The 13,585-nt window shown below is 42.9% G+C and overlaps 1 protein-coding gene across 4 annotated transcripts in view; it reads left to right on the top strand.

Moving 5' to 3' along the window:
- MOSPD2 (motile sperm domain containing 2) overlaps positions 1-13,585 on the top strand; it is a 144,700-nt gene that overhangs the window by 40,909 nt on the left and 90,206 nt on the right. For all 4 annotated transcript variants that reach the window (XR_004539875.1, XM_033948688.1, XM_033948687.1 and 1 more), the window contains one exon: positions 2,511-2,571. Coding sequence is in view for 3 of the 4 variants with exons in the window: in XM_033948688.1 (XP_033804579.1) it covers positions 2,511-2,571 (61 nt within the window). In the remaining variant the exon portion in view is untranslated. The remainder of the gene's footprint in view (positions 1-2,510; positions 2,572-13,585) is intronic.

The raw sequence follows: 13,585 nt of genomic DNA, 5'->3' as shown, positions 1-13,585 counted from the left end.
CACCTCGTAGTTTCCCGCCCCTGATTTTCGACGGATGCCCTCTTGTTGTCGTGGGACCCTTGAAAAAGAAGATATCTTCCTCCGCCTCGATGCGGCCCGTAAGATACTTGAACGTCTCGATCATGTCTCCCCTCTCTCTGCGCTCCTCGAGCGAGTATAGCTGTAATTTGTCAAGCCGTTCTTCGTATAGAAGATCCTTGAGTCCCGAGACCTTGAGTACTGCACAATATTCTATCTCAGGTCATAGAAGATCTGGATTGCTTTGGTCTTATTGGCATGGCTATTGAGCACGTGGCATTAGAGAACAAAGGATACTCAGATGTAGTCATTACTACTCTCCTCAGGTCCAAGAAACCTTTGATTGTCTCCACTTAAGCTAAGGCATGAGAGATGTTTCAACACTGTTGCACCAAAGAGAAGATAGAGAGTTGTTTAGTGCTCCAATTGCAGTGGTGCTAGCTTTCCTCTAAGCAGGTCTTAAGTGGTCCAGGGGTCCAAGTAGCTGGCCTCTCGTGTTTCAGATCCCATTAGGGTTGTCCAGAAAATTTTAAAGTTGGAAAAACTGCGAATTGAAGTTTATCCCATTAATTTGATTGTGCTTGATCAGAAAATAATTTTTAAGCACTTTTAAAGCCCATCCTGGGGTCTGTCAAAGCCATTGATTACATAAAGCTCCATTTTTCTTAAAATGTCCTATTTAATTTTGCTTGATGGAGCAAATGTCTTGGTATTAATACTATAACTTTTATGTTTTCATGATCAGCAATGATACATGATAAAAACATTTTATGCCAAGTCTGTTTTATTGAAAAGGAACAATAAATTAGTACACAAATAGTACTAGAATTTCCAATATGCTTATTATAACAAGTGGGGTCGGATTCCTTAGAACCTTGCCAATAGTGTTACAACCACAAAAGAATAGGAAAACATTCTCCTGTCATCAAATAATGATGAAAATATATTTTATACAAAAAAGTCTAAACTGTTTTATTAAATGAATCTTCATTATCTGTACTTTATTGTGGAAAATAATAGAAATTTAACATACTTCACTAATAGCTAAACAACATGTACACTTTGGTGTATTTATCTACCAATGGTGTTCCAAGCACTCAAGCATTCAATGTCTTCTTGAGATAAGACAAAGCCTGTGATGCTGTTTAACTCCTTGTAACAACAAGGCCCCACTCTGCAGTCAAGAGATAAAATCACCAGTGTTCCAGACCACAGGGTCAAAGAAAAAGGACTGGATTCTGAAGACGCTGGATGTGAGGAGACCACCTATGTTATCTAGAGGTTACCAATGACTACCAACTGTCAGATCATCTGTATGTGCTCACCAGTCAGACTAGACGTGATAGACTGACATCTAAGGCTACCATCTCCAGATGGATACAGTACAGGGCTGTAAAAGTAAGAAATTTCTGGACCATACTTTAGCATTCCAAGCAGCTTCACATGACAGAGAATTTTGATTGTTATTGCTTGGAGCTTGTTCTTATAAATATTTCAGAACTCAACTAAAAACTTATCTCTTTCCAAAATACTTGGTCAAATTTTTTTCTTTCTGTCATTCTTAAATTATTTTTAGTTTATAATCATGGTTACGCGGTTAAGAAGTATGATGTTATGTTTTGGTCATCTTAGCATATAATTCCTGTGGCAGCATATATATAATTTCTTGAATACACATTCCACAAGAAGTGTAGCTTCTTTTGTGAGCAGAAGCGCAGGTGATTTTGTCTGGGGAGATTTGTAAGGCAGCCACCTGGTCTTCTTTGCATATGTTTTCCAAGTTCTACAGAGTGGACATGGCAGCCCAGGAGTACACCATCTTGGGTACTCAGTGTTATGAGCAGGTGCAGAGGTTCCACTCTAGGTTTCTGGGACTGGTTTTGTACGTCCTTACTGTCCAGAATGACAAACCTATTGCACTAGAAAAAGAGATTAAATTCCTACCTTGCTAATATCTTTTCTAGTAGATACTGAGGTGTGTCATTCTGAAACCTCACCCAGTCAGTATTTACTTCGCCTGTCTACAGTCAGGAAGTTCAAGTCAAAACAGAGATTTTTATGTTGGTCAGACCTTAAGGGTATGAAGAATAATCTTGGGGGAATTTTGAGCTCCACAGATGTTTCTGATTGGTATGGTTGTTTCAGTGTTTTGATTGTTCAATTAAAATGTTTAACATGTTTGTTATACTTTCATGGCAGAACAGATCTGTAGTTAGGAGAGTTTCCCCGTACCCTTCCTTCTTATGTGTTCCTATATAGGGCTAGTGCCTGCTGTGGTACAAACTGAAGGGGACAGCAGAAGGAGAAGGATTTGAAAACCTGGAATGGATACCTTATGCATGACTCGCGAGCATGGGGAGAGTACCCTACTGTCCAGAATGACACACCTATCTATTAGAAAAGATATTAGCAAGGTAAGACCCTAATCTCTTTCTAACACTGAATCTAGATGTTACAAGTCAAATGTTTATGATCTCTTAATTTGATTTTAGGACATGGATTTCGTTCGATTTGTCATCAACTGTTTTAAAGTCTATTATCCTAGATATCTTTGTAAGTAATACAGATGTGCTAATGCCAATTTTTTTCTTTAAAATTTCATAAAGATTATGTAATGATCTAAGCATGCAGCAGAGCATTACATCATTAGCTTACTTACATCTTCAAATGTTTCTGGTAGAAATAGGAAATGAAGGCCACTGAAAGTTTTTGGCAGGTGGAAATGATAAATTGTGTGATTTTTGATTTAGAAATTGTCTAGTTGTGCCATAAATTGTCTAGTTGTGCCATAAAACAAAACATTTTGCTTTTATTAGTTTATTTTCTTTTCATACAGTATATACCACTTCTATTCAAAAACAGATTTTGCTTAAACATGTCAGGTTTTTAAAAATATTTACTGGCATCCATTAAGCTTATAGCCTATCATCTATCAAAATTTCAACTTTTTCTCTTAATTTCTTTTAGAAATCCATTTACTATCAAAACTTGTATTTTGTTGACTATTCTATTATGCTTACACTTTATTAAATTGTAAACTGCTCAGAAAGTTCACCTATGAACAGTGTATCAAGATCAAAATATAACTGAAATTTGCTAAGTTTGGGCTGAAAATTTTGTTTAACCACTCTGCCACTATCTGTGTAGTGGAGGGGAGGCATTGGGGCAGGGCTAAGGTGGCATCCCAAAACTATCCATGTATCAGTGATATTCAGCCTATAAGCCTTAAAGTTAAGTGCCAATTGCACATGTAAGTTACTGAATACCAGCATTTACACACATGATTGTTACAGTTAATATGTGTAAGGATAAAGTATAGCCAAAATGGTTTGCCTACATATATTTAGGTACTTTCTATGTTCCTAGCGGCTCACAATCTAAAATTTTGTACCAGATACCCTGGGTATTCTACAACTTACATGCACAGTTGCCTTTAACAGTAAATGTAAAGAGGGGGATAGTTCACAGGTGAAGGGTCATGGATATGTCAGAATACTGTAACTTACATGCTAAAGTGCCACCTGTAGACATGAACTGGTAAATAAGATCAAGAATATTATAATGCCTCTGTATCACTCCATGGTGCAACCTCACCTTGAATATTGCATTCAGTTCTGGCTGTATCTAAAAACATAGAAATATGATGGCAGATAAAGGCCAAATGGCCCATCCAGTCTGCCCATCCGCAGTAACCATTATCTCTTCCTCTCTCTAAGAGATCCCACGTGACTATCCTAGGCTTTCTTGAAATCAGACACAATCTCTTTCTCCACCACCTCTACCGGGAGAATGTTCCATGCATCTACCACCCTTTCTGTAAAACAGTATTTCCTTAGATTACTCCTGAGCCTATCACCTCTTAACTTCATCCTATGCCTTCTCTATCATATCTCCCCTCTCCCGCCTTTCCTCCAAAGTATATGTATTGAGATTTTTAAGTCTGTCCCCATACGTCTTATGACGAAGACCATGCACCATTTTAGTAGCCTTCCTTTGGACCAACTCCATCCTTTTTATATCTTTTTGAAGGTGTGGCGATTGCTTCCTGGAACAACTTTTCAAGGAAAATACTAGAGGAAATGCAATTCTGGACTTAATTCTAAATGGCCTGCGAGGACCAGCACAAGATGTAGAAGTAGAAGGGACGCTGGGAAGCAGTGATCACAATATGATCCGCTTTGATCTGGACGCAGGGGAGAAACATCGGTCCAAAACGACAGCCACGGCACTGAACTTCCGAAAAGGGAATTATGAAGGGATGAGACTCATGGTAGGGAAGAAGATTAAGAAGAGGATAAACACTGTAAAAACGCTAGAGCAAGCTTGGTCCCTTTTTAAGGACACAGTCACCGAGGCGCAAAATATATATATACCACGTATCAATAAGGGATCCAAGAGGAAAAAGAACAAAGAACCGGCGTGGCTTACTGTAGAGGTGAAGGAAGCGATCAGAGACAAGAAAACTTCATTTAAGGAATGGAAAAGGTCAAAAACGGATGAAAACTGGAACAAGCATAAAACAGCATCAACGCAGGTGCCATAAGGCGGTAAAAGGGGCCAAAAGAGACTACGAGGAAAAAATAGCCAAGGAGGCGAAGAACTTCAAGCCGTTCTTTCGATATATTAAGGGGAAACGACCCGCAAAGGAAGTGGTGGGACCGTTGGATGACCATGGAATAAAGGGAGCACTAAAGGAGGACAAAGCAATCGCTGACAAACTGAACACATTTGTTGCATCTGTATTTACCGAAGAAGATGTACACAGCATACCGGAACCCATCAGGCTATATGCTGGAAATGAAGACTGAAAGCTGACAGGATTGACGGTCAGTCTAGAGGAGGTATGTAGGCAGATTGATAGGCTTAAGAGCGATAAATCCCCGAGACTGGATGGCATCCATCCGAGGGTCATCAAGGAACTGAAAGGGACCATAGCTGAACTGCTTCAATAGCCAATCTGTCGATCAAATTGGGAAAGATTCCGGAAGACTGGAAGGTAGCGAATGTTACACCTATCTTCAAGAAAAGTTCGAGGGGAGACCCGGGGAACTACAGACGGTGAGTCTGACCTCTGTACCGGGAAAGATGGTAGAGTCACTGATAAAGGACAGCATCATTGATCACCTTGACGGAAACGGGCTGATGAGGACCAGTCAGCACGGTTTTAGCAAAGGCAGATCGTGTCTGACGAACTTGCTGCACTTCTTTGAGGGAGTAAACAGACAGATAGACAAGGGCGATCCAGTCGACATTGTATATCTGGATTTTCAGAAGGCGTTCGACAAGGTTCCGCATGAACGACTACTTCGGAAAATTGCAAGCCATGGAATTGAGGGTGAAATACTCATGTGGATTAAAAACTGGCTGGAGCATAGGAAACAGAGAGTGGGGGTAAATGGACAATACTCGGACTGGAAGAGCGTCACCAGTGGGGTGCCGCAGGGCTCGGTGCTTGGACCCGTGCTCTTTAACATCTTTATAAATGATCTGGACATAGGTATGACAAGCGAGGTGATTAAATTTGCGGATGATACAAAGTTATTCAGAGTAGTAAAGACGCAGGGGGATTGCGAAGATCTGCAACGTGACATAATCAAGCTCGAGGAATGGGCATCGACATGGCAGATGAGGTTCAACGTGGATAAGTGTAAAGTGATGCATGTCGGTAACAAAAATCTCATGCACGAATACAGGATGTCTGGGGCGGTACTTGGAGAGACCTCCCAGGAAAGGGACTTGGGAGTTCCGATCAGCAAGTCGATGAAGCCGTCCACACAATGTGCGGCTGCAGCAAAAAAGGGCAAACAGAATGCTAGGAATGATAAAGAAGGGGATCATGAACAGATCAGAGAAGGTTATCATGCCGCTGTACCGGGCCATGGTACGCCCTCACCTGGAGTACTACGTCCAGCACTGGTCGCTGTACCTGAAGAAGGACACGGTACTACTCGAAAGGGTCCAGAGAAGAGCGACTAAGATGGTTAAGGGGCTGGAGGAGCTGCCGTACAGCGAAAGATTAGAGAAACTGGGCCTCTTCTCTCTCGAACAGAGGAGATTGAGAGGGGACATGATCGAAACATTCAAGGTACTGAAGGGGATGGACTTAGTATATAAGGACAGGTTGTTCACCCTCTCCAAGGTAGGGAGAACAAGAGGGCACTCTTTAAAGTTGAAAGAGGATAGATTCCGTACAAACGTAAGGAAGTTCTTCTTCACCCAGAGAGTGGTAGAAAGCTGGAACGCCCTTCCAGAGGCTGTTATAGGGGAAAACACCCTCCAAGGATTCAAGACAAAGTTAGACAAGTTTCTGTTGAACAAGAACGTGCGCTGGTAGGGCTAGTCTCAGTTAGGGTGCTGGTCTTAGACCAGAGGGCCGCCGCGTGAGCGGACTGCTGGGCATGATGGACCACTGGTCTGACTCAGCAGGGGCAAATTCTTATGTTCTTATGTTCTTCAAACTTTCGAAAACTACAAGAATGAGAGGGCACTCGGAAAAATTAAAAGGGGACAGATTCAGAACCAACGCTAGGAAGTTCTTCTTCACCCAAAGGGTGGTGGACACCTGGAATGAGCTTCCAGAGGGTGTGATAGGACAGAGCACGATATCGGGGTTCAAGAAAAGATTAGATAAATTCCTGAAGGAAAATGGGATAAAAGGGTATAGATAGAAAAATACTATACAGGTCCTAGATCTAATGGGCTGCCGCGTGAGCGGACTGCTGGGCATGATGGACCTCTGGTCTGACCCAGCAGAGGCAATACTTATGTTCTTATGTCTCATCAGAATCTTATACAGGGGCATCAATACCTCCTTTTTCCTACTGGCCATACCTCTCCCTGTGCACTCTAGCATCCTTATAGCTTTTGTTGTCATCTTTTCAACCTGTTTGACCACTTTAAGATCATCACATACAATCACAGATAGCGGAATTAGAAAAGATTCACAGAAGAAAGACAAAGATGATAAAGGAGATGAACTCCTTTTGTATGAGGAAAGATGAGACTAAACAGATTAGGGCTCTTCATCTTGGGAAAAAGACAGCTGAGAGGAGATGCAATTGAATTGTACAAAATTATGAGTAGTATAGAACGGATACAAGTTAATTTATTACTTCATCAAAAATTACAAAGACTAGGGGACACTCCATGAAATTACAGGGAAATATTTTTCAAACCAATAGGAGGAAATATGTTTTCACTACTACTGGTTCTTTGAGTCATAGGACTGATCCCAGACAAAGACTTGGTCTTGGGCTGCTGCTCCATATATTTCATCTTGCCAAAGAAAGGCCTAGATGACTACAGATCTATTTTAGATCTCAAGTCAGTCACTGCGGCTCTGAAGATACTGCATTTCCGCATGCAGATTGTTCAGTCGGTCATAGTGACATTTAAACTCGCCCAAGGCCACTTATGAGTGAAACCATGACCACGTCTTGAGTGAGCTTAGGTCTTGAGTGAGCTTAGGTATTCCTATGCATTTCCCTAGACCCACGACAAAACATCTACAGTGTAGGCGTCTTGCCTCGCGGAGCTTCTTTCAAAGAACGTGCATCCCGATTGGCTGCCAGATATTAGTAGAATGCCTACTGCCGCCTACAGTCGGCACGCTCATTACAGAATCAGCCCCCAAATGTAAGCTTGTAGAATCAAAACTGAGCCTTGTTTCCAATAAGAAAGCAAGCAATCTTTAAGAGTGTAATATATCAAAACTACCAGTATAGTTATGCTTTGATTGATACAAACTTTGCAGAAAGACATACTCAGAGATGCACCAGTTCAGGTAGTTTAGTTATTATCACTTACTTGAAATGTGAATTTTTGAAGTCATTTGGCAAATGTTAATGCACTTGTTATCCCAGGACAAAACAGGCAGCATATTCTCACATGTGGGTAATGTCATCCAAGGAGTCCTGGTACGGACAGATTTAAAAGTGCATTGCCACTTTAAGAACTTAAGAAGGTTTGCGAACTGCCTGCACCCTGCGTGCGCGAGTGCCTTCCTGCCCGACGCAGGCTTGTGGTTCCTCAGTTCTTAGTTTTCCGCGGAGCTAAGAAGTTGTGTCTCTGAATGTTGTTCAGTTTTTTGCCATTTGCCTTCCTGCTCACACTTTTTTTTCTTTTATTTTTAACTTATTTTTAAGTTTACTTCTTTAAAAAAGAAAGAAAAGAAAAGTGAAAGAGGAACATATTTTATTCTCTCTTTTTTCCTCGGGGGGCTTTGATCGTCGAGTCCTTCATTTTTCTTTAACCATCAATTTGGCTGGCATGGTCTTTTTGACCTTTTCAGACCGTTATAGGACTTGAAAATAAAAAAAGTGCTGCAGGTGCCCAAAGGCCAATCTCTCTTCTAACAATTGGTGCTTCCAGTCTCTTTGCCCAGAACACCAGGTGGAACTTGTGCCCAGTGTGCTACCCTGCAGGAATGTTCGATAATCAGCCAGAAACTTCAACAGGAAAGATTGTTCAGGACTGGCATGGGTATCTGTCAGACTTAGCATCGAAGACATTGATGTCAGCGTCAGAAGACATCGCTCCACTGATAAGCCAGTTCACAGTTTCCTAGCCAGCGTAGCAGGTCACTTTTGCATCAAGTCTCTTGATGCTGACCAAGCAGCGATGACCACTTATCAGCTTGCCTCAACCTCGAGGTGTGCATCTTCATTGAGATCACCCTCTTTGGGGCAAGCAGCAGCACCAATGGTACCGGCAGATAAACCAGAGGTACTGGTGCTTTGCGTCTGGTTGCAGCTTGATACGCTATTCTGAAGGAATTTGGGTGATACATGAAAACTGCTTACCCCAGTTATCGACTCCTACCAGGTCCTACTGCAGCTGGTTCTCTGGAGTGACGTCAACGATCCTCTCACCACTGACCCAATTCTTCATCAACAGTTCAATGAGCATCGCTCCTCTTTGCATACTTTGAAGAGAAAGCATCGGACTCTTCTGTTCTTTGAAAAGAAAAACAGCTTCGCATCATACTTCTTACTACTGAATCATACCAGTACCGGACTCGAAGTAAGCATCGATCTTCTCGACACATTTCTTCACCAAGGCCTTCATATCCTGATTTACAGTTTGATTCATCTGAGCTGAGTCTACAACAGAGGCTTATGACACTCCTTTGGAAAAGTCTCCACACCAGTGTCCACCAACGGCTAAATCTTCTACTGAAAGACTTTCTTTCACTATATTTATAAGAACATAAGAATTGCCGCCGCGGTCCTTAGGTCAAAGACTAGTGCCCTAACTGAGACTAGCCTGACCTGCATACGTTCTGGTTCAGCAGGAACTTGTCTAACTTTGTTTTGAATCCCTGGAGGGTGTTTTCCCTTAGAACAGCCTCCGGAAGAGCATTCCAGTTTTCTACCACTCTCTGGGTGAAGAAGAACTTCCTTACGTTTGTACGGAATCTGTCTCCTTTTAACTTTAGGTAGTGCCCTCTCATTCTCTCTACCTTGGAGAGGGTGAACAACCTGTCTTTATCTACTAAGTCTATTCCCTTCATTATCTTGAATGCTTGATCATGTCCCCTCTCAGTCTTCTCTTGTCAAGGGAGAAGAGGCCCAATTTCTGTAATCTCTCACTGTAAGACAACTCCTCCAGCCCCTTAACCATTTTAGTCGCTCTTCTCTGGACCCTTTAGAGTAGTACTGTGTCCATCTTCATGTACAGCGACTAGTGCTTGACGCAGTATTCCAAGTGAGGGCATACCATAGCCCGGTACAGCAGCATGATAACCTTATCCAATCTGTTCGTAATCCCCTTCTTAATCATTCCTAGCATTCTGTATGCCCTTTTCGCTACCACCACACATTGCGCGGATGGCTTCATTAACATGTCGACCAGTACTCCCAAGTCTCTTTCCTGGGGGGTCTCTCAAAGTACTGCACTGGACATCCTGTATTCGTGTATAAGATTTTTGTTACCGACATGCATCACCTTACACTTATTCACGTTAAACCTCATTTGCTATGTCGCGGCCCATTTCTCGAGCGTGTTTATGTCACGTTGCAGGTCCTCACAATCCTCCTGCGTCTTCACTACTCTGAATAACTTCATATCATCTGCAAATTTAATCACCTCACTCGTACCAATTTCCAGGTCATTTATAAATATGTTGAACAGCACGGGTCCAAGCACCGAACCCTGCAGCACTCCACTCGTGACGCTTTTCCAGTCTGAGTATTGTCCATTTACCCCCACTCTCTGTTTCCTATCCGCCAGCCAGTTTTTAATCCACATGAGTCACCCTCGATTCCATGGCTCACAATTTTTTGAAGTAGTCATTCATGCGGGATCTTGTTGAAAATCCAGATAGATAATATCGATTGGATCACCCTTGTCTATCTGCCTGTTTACTCCCTCGAAGAAGTGTAGCAAGTTCGTCAAGCAGGATCTTCCCTTGCTGAAGCCATGCTGGCTGGTCCTTATCAGATCATGTCCATCAAGGTGATCAATGATGCGGTCCTTTATCAGCGCCTCTACTATCTTTCCCGGTACTGAGGTCAGACTCGCCTGTCTATAGATTCCCGGATTTCCCCTCAAACCTTTCTTGAAGATTGGCGTAACATTCGCCACTTTCCAGTCTTCTGGAATCCTTCCCAATTTAATTGACAGATTGGCTATTAGTTGAAGCAGTTCAGCTATAGCTCCTTTGATTACCCTCAGATGGATGCCATCCGATATCAGGGATTTATCGTTTTTAAGCCTATCAATCTGCCTACATACCTCTTCAAGACTGACCATCAACCCTCTCAGTTTCCCGTCTTCGTTTCCTGCGTATAGGCTATCGGCTTCCAGTATGTTGTGTATATCCTCTTCGGTAAATACAGATGCAAAAAATGTGTTCAGTTTGTCGGCGATGGCTTTGTCCTCCTTTATCACTCCCTTTATTCCATGGCCATCCAACAGCCCCACCACTTCCTTTGCGGGTTGTTTCTCCTTAATATATCGAAAGAACGGCTTGAAGTTTTTTGCCTTTTGTGGCTATTTTTTCCTCGTAGTCTCTTTTGGCCCCTCTTACTGCCTTATGGCACCTGCTTTGTTGTTGTTTGTGCTTTTTCCAGTTTTTGTCTGTTTTTGATCTTTTCCATTCCTTATCGTTTCCTTCACCGCTACAGTGAGCCACGCTGGTTCCTTGTTCTTTTTCCTCCTGGATCCCTTGTTGATATGCGGTATATATAGATTTTGCGCTTTGGTGGCTGTCCTTAAAAAGGGACCATGCTTGCTCTAGCGTTTTTACTGTGCTTAGCCTCTGCTTAATCTTCTTCCCCACCTTGAATCTTATCCCTTCGTAATTCCCTTTTTAGAAGTTCATTGCCGTGGCAGTCGTTCAGGATCAATGTTTTGCCCCTGTGTCTAGGTTGAAGCGGATCATATTGTGATCACTGCTTCCCAGTGTCCCTTCTACTTCTACACCTTGCGCCGGTCCTCATAGTCCATTTAGAATTAAGTCCAGAATTTCATTTCCTCTCGTATTTTCCTTGACAAGTTGTTCCAGGAAGCAGTCGCCTACAGCATCCAGGAATTTGGTCTCCTGACTGCAGCTGGAGGTGCCTAGGTTCCAGTCTATACCCGGATAATTGAAGTCACCCATGATAACTGTGTTGCCTTCCTTGCAGTTGCGTTTAATCTTGTCCATCATTTCTCCATCAGTTTCTTCGGACTGCCCTTAGGGTCGGTAGTAGATGTCGATCTTGGTTTTTCTTCCATTTGTTACTGGAATTTTGACCCATAGAGACTCTATCTTATTTTTCGTTTCCGGCGTGTTCTCTCCTATAGACTCAATTCCCTTGTTGACGTATAGGGCAATACCTTCATCTTTTTGACCTATTCTGTGGTATAGCTTGTATCCCGGTAGCAAATGTCCCAGATGTTTTCCTTGTTCCACCATGTTTCCATGATTCCGATGATGTCAAGGTTATCTTTTTGTGCCATAGCTTCCAATTTCCCTATTTTATTCCTTAGGCTCCTTGCCTTCGTATACATACACTTGAGTTTGCGGCTTGTTACTTTCTTGTATTTCCTTCCCTTTTGTGTCCCTTTCGATCCATCAGGATTTCTTTCTTGCCTGTGATCCAGTGAGTCTTCCCCGCTATCTTTCTGCCCCATATCCTCTGAGTATACTGGTTTCCGAACCATCGACTCTTGGTAGACTGTCGGTTTTCCCCTTCTTCCTAGTTTAAAAACTTCTCAATTTATTTCTTGATGTTGCTTGCAAGTAGCCTCATTCCATCTCTGCTGAGGTGGAGTCCATCCTTCCTGAATAGCTTGCTCTTCCTCCAGAACGTCGTCCAGTTGTGCACGAAGTGGAATCCTTCTTCCTCACACAAGCACCTCATCCATGTGTTGACTGCTTGCAGTTCTGTCTGCCTCTTCTCTTCGGCCCTGGGTACCAGCAGGATCTCTGAGAACGCTACCCTCAGCGTTCTGGTCTTCATTTTCCCTTCTAGCATCCGGAACTGGTCCTTCAGTCCTTCCCTGCTGTAGTTCCTGTTGCTCCTGTTGTTTGTCCCCACGTGGATCACCACATCCATATCTTCCTCTTCCATGCTGTCGATGATCCTATCGATGCGGCTCAGTATTTCTTCTACCTTGGCTCCTGGAAGGCAAGTCACCAGCTGGTCCTGTCTTCCTCCTGCAATGTGGCCGTCAACGATTGCTGTCCTCTCTATCTTCTCTTGTCTCTTCTCTGGCCGCAGATCCGTGTCCCTGGTGTATGACCATCTCTCCAGCCATAGGTCCGTGTCCTCTGTGCACTTCTATCTTCCCTCATCCTGGCGTTGGCTTGCACCGGACTCGTCTTCCTTGTGGGTGTCCTCCAGGTGGTCCTCACTCACTGTAGGTGTATCTTGGCAGCTCCACTGTTGTTGGTGATTTTCCACAGCTTCCCTGTATGCCTGTTCGATGAACTTCTATAATGGAGTTCTTTCTAAACGGTTTCCTCTGTCATTAAGTTTTCAGCCTCTCTGTCCTCCTCTTCCACTGCTCGAAGTGCTTCTTGTTTCAGTATTCTGTCCTCTAGGAGTCGGACTTGCTTCTTCAGGCCCTCCAGTTCCTCGCATCGAGTGCATACATAAGACCGCCTCCCAGAGGGGAGGTAGTCATACATCGAGACTCTATACCTCAGTGCCACCAGTGCCTGAAAGGGGCATTATGGGCACATTTGGATGTCTCTTGTTCCAGTACTCCATGTTGGCGATCAGAGTGCCAAATCATAATTTCTTATATCTCCTGCTATGGAAAGCATCTTGTTTGGAAATTGCCTTCTTTTGATGAATTCCTTACTTCTCAACATCTACAGGAATTTCATCATATCTCTCGATCCTTTCTCCTACCTAGTATGTATCAGGTTATATCTGCTTATCCATCATCTAAGGAAAAATCTAACATGGGCGTAGAGTCTGTAAAGTTAGATTCCTCCACATGGTATTCAGTAGGCATCAAACGAATTGTGACTGCTTCAGGATTCCACCATGGGGCATAGAACCTATAAGGTGACTCTTTCCTGTTTCAATATAATTATAAATGAAATGATGGGATCTCACAGGGGTGTAGAGCA

Source organism: Geotrypetes seraphini, chromosome 6 (assembly GCF_902459505.1).
Source record: "Geotrypetes seraphini chromosome 6, aGeoSer1.1, whole genome shotgun sequence".
In the NCBI taxonomy this organism is placed as follows: domain Eukaryota; kingdom Metazoa; phylum Chordata; class Amphibia; order Gymnophiona; family Dermophiidae; genus Geotrypetes; species Geotrypetes seraphini.
Note: the sequence above shows the minus strand (reverse complement) of the source record. Positions and strands in the feature narration are given on the sequence as shown.